At 34.9% G+C, this 17,729-nt stretch overlaps 1 protein-coding gene across 1 annotated transcript in view; it reads left to right on the top strand.

The window, feature by feature from the left end:
- The window catches only part of LOC150086821 (protein O-linked-mannose beta-1,2-N-acetylglucosaminyltransferase 1-like), a 392,325-nt gene that overhangs the window by 132,777 nt on the left and 241,819 nt on the right, over positions 1–17,729 (top strand). Inside the window, exons 14-15 of the mRNA XM_090371595.1 lie at positions 7,122–7,215; positions 14,160–14,209. Coding sequence (XP_090227721.1) covers positions 7,122–7,215; positions 14,160–14,209 — 144 coding nt within the window. The remainder of the gene's footprint in view (positions 1–7,121; positions 7,216–14,159; positions 14,210–17,729) is intronic.

The following is a 17,729-nucleotide window of genomic DNA, read 5'->3' as shown; positions in this document are numbered from 1 at the left end:
AATTGAAACACCATGGTTTTTCAGATTAGTTGGCATACTACTGGCAGGGATACCAAATTTTAAAGCAATTTCTTATTATTTATTTTTTTTTAATGTCCCAGTCTACACTGTTAAGCACTTCCACTTTTCCCACTACACTCAAGGATTTCATGTTAGACATTGTAAGGTTACTTGCACAGCAGCTAAAACAAAACTAATTTGGGGACCACTTGTATATACTGTGTAAACAGAGACAGGTGAAATTTAGTGAATATGTGGATGACTCATTTCTGTGAAACGACAGGTGAGTTTCCAGAATAGAGGAAAATCACTATCTCTTAATTCTCTAAAAGGATGCTTACAGTAGAAAACAGGTTGACCAGAGCCAATGTCCATGTTGGGAATATGCTTTTATCTTTGCCAATGGCTGTGGACACATAGCAGTTGACCAGTGTGACTTCTCAGTACAGTCGATGTGGTTGTATAGGTTTTATGGGCACCACTAAGTTGTGGAATGTTTTAGCTCTTAATTCGTGCTTTCTACAGCATCAGCTCTATTGCCTGAAAGCCAGAGATGCAAACAATGCGTACCCAGGTCTCTTGAAATCAGTTCATTATATGGAAATTTTCTTCGTTATACAGAAACTATTTTCAATGTAATGACCAAGGGGAAATCAAAGAAATTCTCAAAATAGAAAAATTTGCTATATGGAAGTTCATTAAAGAGAGAGGTCTGACTGTATAAGCATTTTCATTTTTCATGAACCCATTGTCTTGCATTTTCAGTGCATGGATGGCAGACATAATGTGGAGCCAGTGATTTGTCTTGGTTACCAATTCTAACACTAGAATAAGCATGGTACATTTTCTTGTAAAAGTTACCATATATGTAGCAGAAAGAATCAGAATTGTTGATATGCCAATTTGACAATATTATCTAAAAAATTTACATTGATAATAACAACAACTACAAATATTAATGATAAATTATGGTATTTAACAGTTAAAACAACTGCAGCACTTCTTTCATTGCTAGTAAGTGCAATTTGTGATTATTTTTCTTTATTTCAATTATGCATATGTTAAATGCCACTTTTTGAAAAACATTGACATTTAGGAAAAAAAGTGACAGGACAGTGGTTTTGGTAACCCATGCTCATAGTCAGCAAATCATGTATATCTGAGTAATTTGTTCTAGTATTCCACCAAGTCAGCTCATGCTGACTGGCCAAAAATCAGTTTTTGTGTTATTTCATCTGAAATTCTTATAATATCTTTGCTGAAACTAGCATGCATTTGATGTTGTGTACTTTCTGATTTTGGTGGTGTGTTCTTATATGGAGGGTAGTAGGGAATGATGATAGTTATGAACACTTGTCATATGTCTGGGCTGTGTTGGTTATTACTGATATACTTCATGGGGTGGGTAAATTTGTGAGAAACCACTGGCACCACATTATAAATACATACATCCATGTTCATACGATATGCAGTGGTCAGTGGTGATGATGATCATGTGGAAAATGACATATCATTTAGCTCTATCTGATCCAGTCTTCCTTAATGACTGTACTAATTGCATCAGTGAGAGAAGGCTCTGCTGATTATGATCTTGACTATGGAAGTCTTTTGTTAGTTGGGATGTGCTGACCGAAAATCCATATATTACCTTGCATACCAGTAGTGATGGTGTGTACAGTTTCTGCTTATTGAGATGTTGAGGAACACTAATCTGTATGTTCTCCTCTCTTCTATGAACTGGATCTTAGAATGAACTTGTGTGCTGCATTAATTCATTGTATATTATAGAGAATCTGGAACCCATCTGCATAAATTAAGTTTTAAAACAATGGATGAAGTGGATGCATTGGTGTGATATTCTCAGTGTACTCCAACTTGAGGTGGGCAAAAGCATCACTGATTTTATCACTACAAAAAACAAGGAAACATTATCTACTATTTAGCAGTGTCTGCTGACTTTGTATATGGCAAAAAGTTGAACTTCTCATGCAGTGGTCTCAGTTTGTATTGCAGTTAAGCAATTGGTAATACCATTGCAAAATAAAATTTGATCAAAAAGTTCAGTAAATGTCACAAAAATTAATTTTATTTGATGATAAATGTTTACATTGTTAGTATTCTCCAATATAATCTCCCTCTGCAACCACACACTTGTTCTTTCATGCCTACCACTAATCAAAACATTTATAGAAGTCATCTTTTGAACGTTGTTATGCAGTCTGTTTGTTGTTCACTTGGGTTTCTGACTCAAATCGTTTTATTTCCATGACTTGTTTTAATTTTGTGAATAGGCCAAAAATCACATGGTACCAAATCAGATGAATAAGGTGGGTGTGGCAGATGAGAATGTTTTTGTTGGTCAAAAATTCGACAGACCACAAGTGATGTAATGCATTGTTCTGGTGAGAGAGCCAACCATTTTTTGGGTCATTTATGGCAGGTTATGTCTACCTGTTTTAACTATTTTAAAACTACCTTGTAATAGGCCACATTAACAATGACACCTGTGGAATGAAATCTGATATCACCATTCCCTTGTAGTCAAAAATGCAATGACTATGATTTTCACATGTGAAGGTCATGCTGATTGCATTTTGACTGCCTCGCCCTTTTCAGCCTTAGTGACAATGATGGCGATGATTTCCATCGAGAGCTATGAAAATTGGTCTCAAGGTCATATCCATAGACTGCCTGTATAAATTTTGTTGAGTCTTCATTTCATCTGAGTTGTTCAAATTAGCTGCTCAAGCACTCAGATGAAACAAGGACTCAATGTCTTTAGTCTTGTGTGAAAATGTGTGCTGTAGAACAGACCTAGAGCTCACTTGTCTCATACCAAAATCTCAGTCAAAATAGCCCAAACCAAAGAAATATTGTTGAGGAGAAACCTCTCAGCAATTTTTTTTTTTTTTTTTTTAAGTCAGTTGTTGATCTGATCAAATAATGGTTCAGACTTCAATAATGTTTTGATTGTATTGGGATACTGATGTGTGACTTGCTTCTTTCTTTATCTTCAAGTAAAATATTTCCATCACAAAACCTTTAAAATTATTTAAACTTTTTTTTTAACATGGCATTCCCATAAACTAATTAGCATTTCATACATTTCCTTGGCCAAATTTCCAAGTTTACAACAAAATTTCATGTTACTGTATTGTTCATATTTCATCATTTTCAGTACATGTGGCAAATGAGAAAAAGAAGTGTTCACAAAAAACAGCTTTCTGTTAGACTGGTGCATAACAAGTTAAAATTTGGTATATGCAAGATCAAAGGGTACCATTATAAGCTCCGCTCACAATCTTTTAGCTGCCACTGTGCATTCAGGAATTATAAGATCATTCATTGAACTTTTTGGTGAAATATTTGTGATTCAAATATTTGAGAAAAACCATTGAATAAGGAAACCAAATGGGTAAAAGTCACAAACTGTGACTTTTCTCTCTGACTTGAATATTTCTCGCTTTCATTCTTTGATTGATTACTTGAAGTGGAAGAGTAGAAAACACAAGATTTTCTAACTACGAATGTTTACAAGTGTATTTTTGTGTTGTTTGCTGAAAGAATATTATGACTGTTTGAATACCCCTTGCCATTCTCCTCCCCCACCCATTCATGATTAACACTGGACATTACAAATGGGTCTTCCTTTTTTATAACTCATAACTCACTATACAGGGTGTTTCAAAAATGATGGTCAATAATTTAGAGGTGAAAAGTACAAACTAAAATAAGCAAAAAAGTCCCAGTGAACATTGGGGCACAAATGAACCGTTTTCAAAATAATGCACATTTTCTGTTAAGATCTGCCACTATGTTTAGGAAAAAGCACTAGTTTAGGAAAAAGCTGTGAATCCTTTGCCTGGTTTTATTAAACATAAGATAATACATTTTTAATTTTTGGTTTCAACACCACAGGATTTTACAGATGTTACATGTTGTAGGATGTTCTTTCTAACACCCTTTCCTCAACATCAGGTGTTATGCTTCTGGGCCTACTTGCTCGTACTCCATGTGTGAAGCACCCATGTTCTCTAAGGCGTTGATGTACCCTGATAAATGTGCGCCTGTTGGGCTGCCTTCGGTGGGGAAATGCTTCTTGGAGCAAACATGCCACCTCAAATGCATTGCCATTGGCTTTACCGTACATGAAGTGCATGTCCGCATACTCTTTGTTACTGTAACCGCTTTCCATGCTGACTATTCTTTGACAAGTACTAGTATGCCTGCTACATCTCAGAGCATTGAGAGAGGGGAAACGGAGAGAATGAGCATAACCTAACCTAAACAAACAAGTAAGTGATGGATCCCAACTAGAAATGTGCAATATCTCAAAAACGATTCACTTAAGGATCCATGTTTACTAGGCTTTTTTTGCATATTGTAGTCTGTACAGTTCACCTTTAAATTATTGACCATCACCTTTGAAACACCCTGTATACAGATTGATACTTCAGGTACTTTATTTACTTATATTTTTAGGATGATCAGCTGAATTCAGTTTATAAGACAGAGAGAGTATTAAGACAAATGCTTAATGTTCAAAACATTTCTGAAGATAAAGTTTACAGTATGATTTTTAATACATAAATACATGATAATTTTTAGATACTCAATTTCTAGATATATTATCTCCTAAGTCATCATGTAATTTCAACAGGCATTGTCAACAATTTGCTATCTCTCATAAATATCACCATTGCAAATATCATCATTGGTACTATGTTAATTAGTTTATTCTTAATGCACTTATGGATATTCGTTCTCAGTATCCATACCTTTCCTCTGATAAACTAAATCATTAAACAGTGGTTATCAGTCAAGGAGTGCATATGCCTTAATCTAATGACTGTAAATTAATTTTTGATCAGTTGAAGTCTGTCTGTTTAGTTTTACTTTAGTGCCTATTTGTAATAGAGGTTATAAACTACACAGTGCATATGAAAAGTAATCAGGCAAAAATTCTAAAAAAAGAAATATGTTCAGAAAAAGAATTTATTGTGAAACTCATTCAAAGTAGTATCCATGGGGTTCTATACATCCTTAATTTCTCCAAAGTTTTCTCCTTGAGATGGCCAGTCACATTGTTTTAGATGGTGTGAAACATTTTCTTTCCATTTTTAACTTTGAAAAGAGAAAGAAGTTAGCCAGAGCCAAAACCTGGTGAGTGGAGAGGGAAGAGGGCTAATCTCAGTATAACTCTTTTCTGCAAAAGAAATTTTCAAACAATTAATGCAGATTGTACAGACCTATTGTCATATGACAAAAACCAGTTCTTGTTTTTATAAATGTCTTGTTTGACCCATCAAATTCTTTGCAACAATCATACTGTAACCTCTAAATAAAATTGGACATCGTTTTATTTAGAAGTGAGGGTCAGACCAGACTTTCATCAAAACAAGAACTATTTTTATTGTACTACAATGCATCTTTTCATTCCACATTAATCGTTCAAAGATTTCCTTTGCAAAAAGGAGTTAATGAGATCACCTTCCCATTCGCTAGATTTACCTCTAGCTGACTGCTTTCTCTTTCTGAAGTTAAAAATGAAGATGAAAGGGAAATGATTTCATTCTATCCAAAATATCTAAATAAAGAATGCGACTAACCATCTCCCTTCAGAAGAATTGAATGCTTTCAATGACTGAAACAGTTGTAACAAGTGTATAGAATCTCATAGGGACTATTTTGAATGAGGTTCATAATAAATTCTTTCTAAACTCCCCCCCCCCCCCAAATTTCATTATTTTTCAGGTGCACTGTGTATGTGAACAACAGTATTCAGATACCTTCCATGAATAACATGTACTGTGTCAGAAGTCCCATGCATGCATATCAGCTCTGATATTCCACTATAAATCTTGTGGGTTGTAGATAGGAACCTAGACTTTGAGTATAGTAACCTTTCTATATGCACAGCTGTGATTCAGCTGAACCTCTCAAAATCCACTGTGATGGATATTCAAAGATGAAAGTTTGTAGGTGATACTTCAATGAAAAAACATCTGAACAGCCTTCACAAACTCGTGTGAATGTGTTCGATGAACCATAAAGAGGGTAGTTCAACGATTACCATTTCATTTGTGGAAAAAACAATGTAGGTTCAAGTGGCTGCAGAAACATCTATTAGAATATCAAAAATTCATAGGCAGCTACATTGCCTTGGATTAAATGTCACTGAAGCTGTGCATAAGCCCATCATAATCAGCAATGTGAATGGGTTTCAGAGAGTGGTGTCATTCTCAATGTTCATGGACCATATAGCAGTGGCAGGCTATAGGATGACAAATCTCACTACACAATGTTTTGTTCTAATGGGTATGTTTGGCTGTAGAGATTTCCTAGAGAGCACTTCCATGTCAAAGTGAGTGTATTATCTGAACTATGAAGTTTGTTGGATGTGGGCTTGATGGCGTGGGACAGCTGGTTTGGATTTGGTCCATTGGTGGTAGTTCTTGGAACAATGAAGTCCATGACTTTGCTTGAATAGTTTGGTTAAATTATGCACTACCTCTAGCAGTAATACAAAAATGGACCATATCAATATCAGCTTGACAATGTTCCATCTCCTACAGTGAGAGTCATACATGACTGGTTTGTGGACAGTAACATTGAAAAGTAGGACTGGCTCACATTCAAAAACTGGTTCCTAAAATTGTTTTTTAGGAGAATGGAACCAAATTATAGTCTGGCCAGAGGATTTGAGGCTGTCATACAGGTCAAAGTAGCTCTACTATTATACATATTGGGTTTTTGAATTGAAAACCCTTTTTACACAGTTTTTACAACTGTGTGTCAGAATGTTTTTAGTCATATACTGTATACTCCTCCCTCAGAAATATAACAGATCATATGTTGTCCCTCACTGTTTCTCTTATGTTCAGCCATATTTTGTCTTGTTTTTTTTATGCTGACCAAGAGATTCTAATATAACATTGTCACAAATTTTACTTTTACAGTTAATAACTGGAATATTTGGTTAATATTCAGTTCACTTAATGTTTAAAATATTTCTCTTAAATTATATATACAATATTTTTAAGGCAAAAATAGTTTGCTAATCTTTAACCTATTTAAATTTCCAACCTATTTTTAAACTGTTTAATTTTAACCCATTTTAGATATATTATCTACCAAATCATCCCGAAGTTTCGACACTAGCAGATCTCTTTGGTTTTATGACTGAGGAGTTAACTCAAAGTTCTTCATACTGTGGTATGTTATTAAAAGTTTTATCATTAAATGTAAAAAGTAAATGCAGTAATTTGCTGAAGGTGTTCTCTATGGTCCTATTTTTCTATATCAGAATTCACACATTTGTTGATTTTGATTTAATCAGTTTTTTTCTTTTTTGATTATTCTTTGCAATTGTTTACGATGATTGCATATTAGTGAAGCACATGTGATTGTAAGAAATCTATCAGTTTACACATTAAATTGCAAAACAGTAGATGCATCAAAAAAATGTCACAGAAGCAGGCCCATTTTTGTATACTGATTACCATTCAGTGTTTTTTTAGAAATGACAAGAAGTAGTTTAAAATGATGCACTTTATAATTTTATTATTTATTTTAACACTATATTAAATAATTACAACAATATCTTTTAACAGTAACCTTGTTATCCAAAAAAAAAGTCCTTACTACATCATTTTCAGTGGAGGGGAAGACAGACAAGAGGGAGAGAGAGAAATCAGGTGAAAACCCAATGGAAAATCAATGCGAGAACAGGCATATGGCACATTTTGTTCATTAGCATGAGGCCATAAACATTTTTTTTTATAGTTGTACTTCTCCAATTAAAAAAATAATACTGTGTTCAACAAAATTTAACTTTTTTTTTTTTTTTTTTTTTTACAAACAGAAAAGGTGGTTCCTGTAGATTTCTTTGAACTGTAATCTGAAATACTCAATCACATATTCCATTTTAAACTTTAATGTTGGCCTATCTATATTTTACTTAAGTAATAATGGAATTAAAATAATAAAATGCTAATTAAGAGATTGTCCTTCTTGATTTAATTTATTGATAAATTACTATAATTTATTTATTATCATGCTGTGCAATCCTACATAACATATAGGTAGCAAACTAGAATCTGGAATAGTGTAAATGTGCTACATACTGCTTTCATAATACTTACAACAGAAGTTTGATCTTAACAATGAGAAACAAATGTTTGTGTTGTGGTTTTTTTCTCTTGTATGAAGTTTGTCTTCTCTTTTTGAAGCCCAGCAGTAACAAGCATCATGTTTCTTCTCTCAGATGAGCATGCTTACCACACTCATCCGATGCAGCTGCCAAGTTTTCAGAGATTAAATCCAAATCCAAGAAATGAATGACACATTTCTGTTCAAATTTTTATAGACAGCTAACATATAGGGGAAACAAAACGCCGTCTCAAAGATCATCTGGGGGAGCACACTAAGGCAATAAGAAATGCGGAGTATGGTAAGTCCGCCGTGGCCGAGCATTTTTGGGAGAAGCAGCACCAGATCTCCCCGGACGATGCTATCATCACCGATCAGGCGCATAAGTTCTGGGACCGCAAGTGGCTCGAGAGTTTTTGGATCTGTTCCATAGTGAACATTAATAGAGATAGAGGAACGCTGATCCATCCCCTCTTTGAGGCTACTATCCTCAGAAGGGATGAACGGTTCCATATGGCCCACTCTCGAGCCACTTCCGATTCCATAACACAAGAGAACGGAACACGTGATGAGTACCGTGAACCTGCTGGTATTTAAAGACGCACCGCAGAACAAAGAAAATACAGCTGAAGAAGGCAGGAGCCTTCGAAAGCTATGGTTTTATCGCTTTTAATTTAGTATATTTTAATGTATTTTATTGTTCTTAACCCAGTATATTTTAATATATATTTTATATGTATATTTCATATATTTTAGTTGTAAAGTTAAATATAATTTATTGTAAATACAGGCAAATATAATTTATTATAAAATATAGTTATCAAGATTCCAGTTTTCGTTGTGTTTTATTTCTACATAAGGTTAGTGAAAAACATTTAAAACTACAATATAGACAGCTAACATTCTGTTCATCACATTTAATGATTGGGTTCTCTATTATTTCCAAAAAAAATTGTGCATTAGCATTAGTAATGACATATGATGCAAGAAAGCAAGCTTATACTGCATCAGCCAAAAAAAAAAAAAAAAAAACCTCTTCTCATATTTCACCCATCCACTTGCTCCAAATGTTTACCTAGTTCTACCTTGAATCTGTTTAAGCTATCAACTTCTACAAACACAGATGGAAGTTTGTTCCAGCAATCAACCACATGCTGGCTAAAGGCAAACTTCCACATATCTATCCTACAACTGTCTTTCCTCAATTTGAATTTATGTCCTCTCAGGCGATTATTCTGAGCAAGAGAAAGAATCCCATCAGCATTGAGCATGCTCAAACCATTCAAGGCCTTATACACCTCAATCAGATCATCTCTCAGGTGCCTAGTCTCCAGACACTGTAATTTGCAAAACTTAAGCCTTTCTTCATAAAAACATTCACTTTTGTTCCATTCACTAATCTTGTTGCCCTTCTCTGTACTTGTTCCAGCAGCTCTACATCCTTCTTAAAATGAGGCCTACAGACCTGTATACAGTACTCAAGGTGTGGCCTGACCATTGCCTTATACAAGAGATAATCACCTCCTTATCCCTGCTAGAAAAATTCCTGTATATCATTGACAAGACACCATGAGCCACTCTTGCAGATCATCTGCATTGCTCACAAAACTTCATATCTGGCTGCACAATTACTCTCAGGTCCTTTTCATTCTCTACCACTGTCAGTGTAGTACCACACAGTTGATACATTACTCTGGGGTTACTGCTTCCCATATGCAGCACTTTACATTTGTCAATGTTAAACTTCAGTTATCACCTCTCAGCCCATCTGCTCAACTTTTCTAAATCCTGTTGTAGCAGCATACTGTCATTAGTGTCATTAACAACCCTGCTGACCTTCGTATCGTCTGCAAACATAGAATTAAGCCTTATATACCATCATCAGTATCATTAATAAATACAGAAAACAACAATGGACCCAACATTGAACCCTTGAGGGACATTAGTCCTCGAAGAGCAGTGTCCATTGATTACCACTCTGTCTTCTCCCACTCAACAGTATCAAAAGCCTTTCTAAGATCCAAATATGTGATATCAAAATTGTTCTTTGCATCCAGTTCCTTTGTGATCACATCATAGTATCCAATCAAATTGGTCAGGCAAGACTTTCCCTTAACAAACCCATGCTGTGAATGTAGATGCAAATTACTCAGTTCGTTAACTACCTGAGCAGAATCATCAACAGTTGAACCATCGATATCAAGTGGACAATCTGATTCATTCCCTTCCTTCTAGAGTTTACATAAGTAAAGAACTCCTTGCTGTTTTTCTTTGCATCCTTTGCCAAAGATTTCTCGTAATCTGCCTTTTCTTGCCTAACCTCCTTTGTGACTTGGTTACAGACCAGCTTATATCTATCAAAGGCTTCTGTGTCGCCTGTTAATTTATATGTATCCCATGCATTTTTCTTCTCTGCCACATGTCTCATTAGTTCATCTGACATCCATTTAGGCCTAAACCTTGAAAAATATTTCTTAGTTGGTATGAAAAGATTAGTAGCTTCCAAGATTAATTCTTTGAATGCTTCCCATTTTGAATTTGCTGTTGATAACATCTTCAGTTGGTCCCGCTGCATAGAATTGAAATACTGTCTCAGACCACCGTAGTCACCTTTATGAAAACAAAAACCGTTCCCTTTACCTCTGTTGGTAGTTACCTCTTTGAGTAAATCCAATTTCAGCACACTGTGATCACTGCCACCTAGTGGTTCCTTTATCTGCAGATTCTTAATGCATGAAGAATCACTACTGATAATCAGATCAAGAGTATTACTCCCTCTAGTTGCCTTCCGAACATGTCGCTGTAGAAAACAGTCATCCAATAAATCCAGAAAAGCCTTGCTAGTATGTATGACCAACCCACAAATTCCAGTCAATATCTGGGAAATTAAAATCTCCCATTATAAGACACTCTGATTTACTGGCCCACTCTATTTCTCTGTACAGTTGTTTATTATACTCATCAGAGTCATTGGGCCTATAACAAACTCTTACCCTCATTTTTGCTTTCCCAGTGCTTATGTCACACCACACTGACGCAACATTGCTCTGTAGATCTATGTCAATTTGATGCACTTCCTTAGATATTATGTGTTTCTTAACTAACAGCATAATCCCTCCTCCCTTCCTGTCATGTCTATCCTTTCTGTACGCATTGTACTCCCCAAATTCCAATTCTGCATTCCTTATATCTGTGTGACACCACGTCTCTGATATCTCAACAATATCTGCCTTTGATGTTTTGACCAACACTTCAAATTCATCAAATTTATTTATCAAAGTTTCTATTCTTAACTACCCTAACATAGCCCATGTATTTACTTGTTCCACAATGACTCCCAGCAGTCTCTGAAATCCCCTGCACCATTTTTCCCGTCTGTTGCTCATTCCAGTAGAAGCTGTGCAAGAATCACTTTCACTTCTGCCAGGGGCTACTGTTAATCTATTCGTCTGCATATCCCCCCCCAAGCTAGCAGTTTTCCGACCCACCTAACGCTGCCTCCTTTAATTGCATTATGCCATTAAAGGAATCCCATGCAGCCTCTTCTCTTGCAGTTACAACAATTTGAGCTCTCTTATTTGAGATGCTGTAGATATGACTTCTTTAATTTTAAAATTGTTAATTCATGGAAATTTTAATTTAATGTACTGAAAACCAGGTCCATCATTGTTTATTCCTTTTACAGTCTTCACGAGACTTCGTTTTATATATAACAGTGGTAATACCCTCCTTTTTTGTTCAAAGTTTTTACGTATAACATTTTTTTTAACCCTCATTTTTACCCTCAATGCTTAACTGCATAATAGCAATCCCTGTCGTGAATATTTCATTCACAAAGAAAGCAGCAAAATTTCATGTAGCTTAGTGATGTACCAGGCATCATGGATTAATTTTCAGCACAGATACTTCACTGGTGTTCTTTTGTATATTTCAAAAGATATTCTATATGATCCTTTAACTAGAGTTCTGTTGAGCAACGAGGATGGATGTAGTATATTTCCATATGATCAAGACTGCTTTCAAACATCAATTTAGAAGTGTCAACAGTCTTATCTCTCTTCTGTGTTACATTTAATAAATTCAGAACTGAATTGTTCATGTGCAGTTATTAAACACCAGCGTTGTATTACCAACAATATTGGAATAAGAAACAGCAACCAGCAAACAATATAGCAGCACATGCTAATATTATCGGACAAATACATGCATATTGGATAGTGTGACACCTTCCACTTAATTTAACTTTGTGTATTGTGTTGCTATTTGTTGGGTGGGTAACTGCTCAACGTTGCTGTTGTGATTACATCACATCAAATATCTTGATAGAAAAAAAACTGATTACAGTTTTGGATTTAGCAATCAAATCTCTGTAGGAATAGCCTGTTTTCATTTGTGTGCAAAAGCCATATTGAACATTGTAATCAGTGATGTGGATTGAAACTGAAGGCCGTACTTGTGGAATACTAAAATCCACACCGATATAATTTTAATATACTCTGTCTGTTATGACTAACAGAGATACAAATTAGACCCTTATTTATGCAGCAATGGTCTACAATATGGCATAGCTGGTTTGTAACACAAACCAGCTATGCCATGAGCTATGCAAAGTTATGTTACATACTGTAACACAATTCTCCCTTCAATTTCCATCTTTTAGGATACTTCTTCCAACTTTGAAATAACTCTTATTAGTTACAGGTTAGCATATTGAATAGTCACCAAATTATTTGGATACTGTCCCTCCAGTGAAAGCAGCCAATAGTCTGCCATTGGGGCTTGGACTTATCTGCACATTAAAGATGAAGAAACTGCTTAATTAAATCTTTGCACGTTGACACGTTTAAAAAAAACTTTGGTATCATCATGACAGCTGTTTTTAAGACTGTCTCATCAGGTGACTAGGACCATAGGTCCCCTCATATGATAAGATGGCTTTGATTTGCAAACACTTGCTTATCTGCGAATAATGTATTGAATCTAAGTGAGCAGCCAAGTAGTGTAAAGAAGTAATAATGCCAATAAAATGCTAACTTTAATAAAATGCCAACAATGATCACTTTAATCCCTAATCACTGGCCACATTTTCCATCCATACATGTATATATAAGTTGCAAAGTTATATATTCTTTATCATGAGCACTAAAATAATTTGAAAATTGCATCCCTCTCTGCATTCAGTTTCCATCTTTGAGGATGCTTGGTGACAGCAGCCAAAGGTTGGCTCCCAAGACAATAGGTTTTTTTTTATTATTATTCACAACAGCCAAAAGCCTTACTTTTGTGATTTTTCAATATAGGTTATAATCTCTCTCTCTCTCTCTCTCACACACACACACACACACACACACACACACACACACACACACACACACAGTAATTTTTATAAATTAAAACATTAAAAATTGTAACTGTATTAAACAATGAATATTAAAAATATATAAACATCAATAATAACATTTTAAAATTCAAGAATGCAACAAATTAAAAGTATAGCAATATAATCATAAAATAATATAATAAAGGATGACAGACAAAAACATTTAACATACAAAAGCTGAATTTCTCCATCATTCCATAGAAATATAAGTTCTTATTAGTTTTAAGTAATACATTTAAAAACTTATTATAAATTATAAGACATGTTATAAAATTCACTTTTGATACTGGTTAGCATTTTGAATACACTTGCTAATGAAAGCCACTTGTTATTTTATGAGAAATCTGTAGTCATAAAATATCTATCACAAAGGTTTATATTATCTATATCTATTATCACATATCTATCATATAATAGATAATTTTTTGGCATCTTAGGAAATAAAGACTGGTTAATCTTTAGATGACATTCATTATTTTGTGTGAATTTTGCAGTTTAGTTAAATTTTTTGTAGTAAATTATTTATTGCATTTTTCACAGAAATAACAGAAAACTTTTATATATATTTTTATCAGAAGGAAAAATTTACAAATTAAATAATACAGAAACTTTTGTGATGTCCACATAGGTAGAGTAGCAGAAGCTTTTGAAACAGCAAATCTCTTGTTTCCCGATGCAGTAAGTAAGAATATTGCTACTAGTTTTGAAATTAGTTTCAACTAATATAAGCATATGTATCAAAATTTTCATTTGCTGCAAATTGTATTACTCAAATGATAGTGGCATACAAGATAATCCCAAAAGAAATGCACAGTACATTGCTATGGAAATATTAATTATTCCTTTTACAAAGTTTGTCTTTCAGAATTTAGTCTTGGGAGGTCGATCTAAATAACCAAGTAATCTTGTTGAGATGTCAAATGCCTTAGATTACTTTCGTGAAAAGTTCAGTTCTCTGAAAATATCTTTCACAGAGATGAACCATGCTTGAGATGAAGTCTTTAGCCATGATTTCACAGAATACAGCTTCATCAAATGAATTTAGAATTATAACTGATGAGTTACTAGGAAGGAAAATACATTTCCATTTTAAAATGCTTAGACAGTGTATAGGGTATCTATAGGCAGATTCATTTATTGACACAGGGATATAATACTGAATCATAATATTTTTCTCTGTAATCACCAATACATGTTAGACACTTGTTCCACCTGTGGATAAGTCACTGCAAAGAAATCATTGTAAGTATGTTTTAATCAGATGCAGATATCCTCTTCAACTGATGTCATATTCAGTTGTTCCAAAGAGATGGTAAAAATTCAAAGTTTGGACTATATGGTGAATATAGTCCACTATCACGTGAACATCTGCTGGATCATTATGGCATGCTACCATGCAGACACATTTTTGCAACATTTCTGGTCTCTTTTGAATTGTGACTAACTGCCATTGCATTCAATGCATGCAACAACTAGATGCTTTCTACTTCATTGTTTATCCTTTTTTTTTTTTTTTCTTCACTGCCATATTTACACCGAAATCACATGTACATGAATATGTATAATGTGCTCTGCTGATTGTTATTACATGTACCATTCCCTTCCATGTCAGGAAGTGATAATTTCTATTGTGCACCTAAATGTAAGTCAGATATCTGACATTCATTTGTCAAAAGCAAATGTCTAGTTATGGTCGGTTTAGATAATGGAAGCACATTCAAAACCACTTGATTTGGTGTCCTCCAAGATCTTGATTTCAAGTAACTTAGACTGCCAAGTTATTTATTCATAATTTTCTCCAGTATAGAATATTTCAGTATTTGCTATAGAATGTCACGTTCTAATCATGCAGGGTGGTATCCCACAATGGTTAATATGCTGTTTATGCTGAGACTTTGTACACCGAAATAAAGTTTCTATACTATAGAAACATGTAACAATGGTCTTACAATTTCATGCCATTTACTAAATTTAAATTCCATTAAAAGATAACTTTATCTTGATCAATAAAATAGAACTATGGATGTCATCTCTCTGAAATAGAAATCCATATTATTACTCATTTCTGTAAAAAAAAAAAAAAAAAAAAAAAATGCATGCACTACATTCTAAACCTAAATTCTGGCTAAATAATAATTCGATTCCACTTAGCAATAATTTTAGATTTTTAGGGCTTATTTGATAAGAAGCTTAACTTTTCATCACACAATAATACAATTATGAACACTTTTGCCTAAAAACACTAAATATTCTCGGAGCCATTTCTTCCATGGCATAGGGCGCTAACATATACACATTGTTTATATTGTTCTTTAATCAGGTACCACTTAGATTAGGGATCTACTTTAACTCAATATAGCACTCTTTGGGGAAAGACACCATTACCCAATGAAGCCTAAAGTTTCCATTCCTCTTTGGAAACGGGCATGGGTGTTTCAATGGTTAGTCTGATGGTTAAAAGTTTTGGCTCCTGATTACCAATAGGTTACCGGATGAATGAATGGCTGTGATCGTACTTTGGTTAGTATACATCAGATATACAAGTGAGTGGATGCCGTCTTGTGGCACTTTAGATTGAAGATCAGATGTTATCTGCAACTGGGGAATATCTTGTACAGGTGCCTCCGTGGGCAGGAGTGGCAGTGCGTAGCACACGCTTCTTGATTAGACCGGGGTTCGAGCCCATGACCACCAAATACGGAGGATGCGGAAAGGTCAGGGAATGACACCGCATATCCCCGGAGCAATATGGCCTTAGTTGCTAATGCTCCTAAAAACCAAATAACAAGCAAAAAATATCTTGTACAGTGGTATGCAAACTATATGAACTAATAAGCAAACTGAAATGATCTCAATGTTGAGGTAGGAGCGGCATTTAGGGACCAGACTTGTTTGAATTTGTGATCCCTCACCCTTGAAGCATGCCTGTTATCTCTGGGTGTCTGGTTTGTGTCGGAGAAACTGGGGGCTCCTGTGGTGGATTAGACCACTACAGCGAGCCTGCCACTTGTAATGGTGATGTTTGAATAGCAAATCATTGCTTTCTTTCTTGAAGATGTTGGTTTGAACTGGTGTGCTGGAGCTGCATATTCCTTAGTAGTTAATGAAAGGATCCTACATTCCCTGTTCATTCCATTAGTGCAGCAGTTCTCAACCGATGGTTTTCGAAAGTGTTCCAGGGGGTTCGCACTAAAAATTCTGTAATGGCGTCTGCTTAGATTTACATAGGTATAGTATTTTAAACTACAAAATGTAACTAATAATAAACAATAAAATAAAATTAAATTAAATAAAAGTAAATAATTGCCAGAGAAAGAAACCACATCTCCCATAGTTCCTTATAATTAAATTTTACTACCTTACAGTATATCATGTTAAATAAATCTGTTTTCCAAACTAGATTTTTTTTTCATTCTCAAGGATCATTGTTATGTATAGGTACTTTTTTTTTTTTTTTCTTTTTAGAACCTATAGTACTTAGTACCGTCATGGGTTGAAGATTGAAATATGAAAGAAGATACTTGTTGACATTAGACTTGAACTTCTGTAGATAGTAATTTTCAGGAAATACTTATGAAGGAAGGTTGTTCCAGAAAACTGAAGATAAATGAGGTAGAAGAAAAATTGGTTCTGAGTTTGAACTTGGACAGTAAAAGGATGTTGACTGGTTGCGGCATGTATTTGGACTGCTTTGAAAGAAAGAGCAGGAATTATAGCAGCCAATTCAGAAGAACAGTGCCCATGCAAATATCTATAGAAAAGGCATGCAACAGAAACAGAAAGTCTATGGAGACCAAGAGTGGAGAGACTCTGTTAGAGACGAGACATTAATTAACTTAACTGCCCTCTTTTGAATGGAATCTAGAAGCCCGAGAGAGGTTTTGGGAGCACCGCACCAGATATGGGAACAATATTCCATGGTAGGGCGGATTTGTGATTTGTACAGAGTGAACAGCTGTTTGGAAGAAAAGTAATGCTGATAGTGAAAGAGAAAACCCAGTTTTTAAATGCAGAGGAAGCAATGTTTGTAATGTGCTTTATGCCAAGAGAGATTAGAAGTCAAGGTAATCCTGAAGAGGCACCTCCGTAGCCAGGTGGGCAGGAGCAGCAGTGCGTAACACACACTTCTAGATTAGACCAAGGTTCGAGCCCGTGACCACCAAATACGGAGGATGTGGAAAGGTCGAGGAATGACCAC

The sequence above is a fragment of the Mastigoproctus giganteus genome, chromosome 4 (genome assembly GCF_048544385.1).
Source record: "Mastigoproctus giganteus isolate SK-2022 chromosome 4, ASM4854438v1, whole genome shotgun sequence".
NCBI lineage: Eukaryota > Metazoa > Arthropoda > Arachnida > Uropygi > Thelyphonidae > Mastigoproctus > Mastigoproctus giganteus.
The sequence above is the reverse complement of the archived record's forward strand: the minus strand, read 5'-3'. Positions and strand labels throughout refer to the sequence as shown.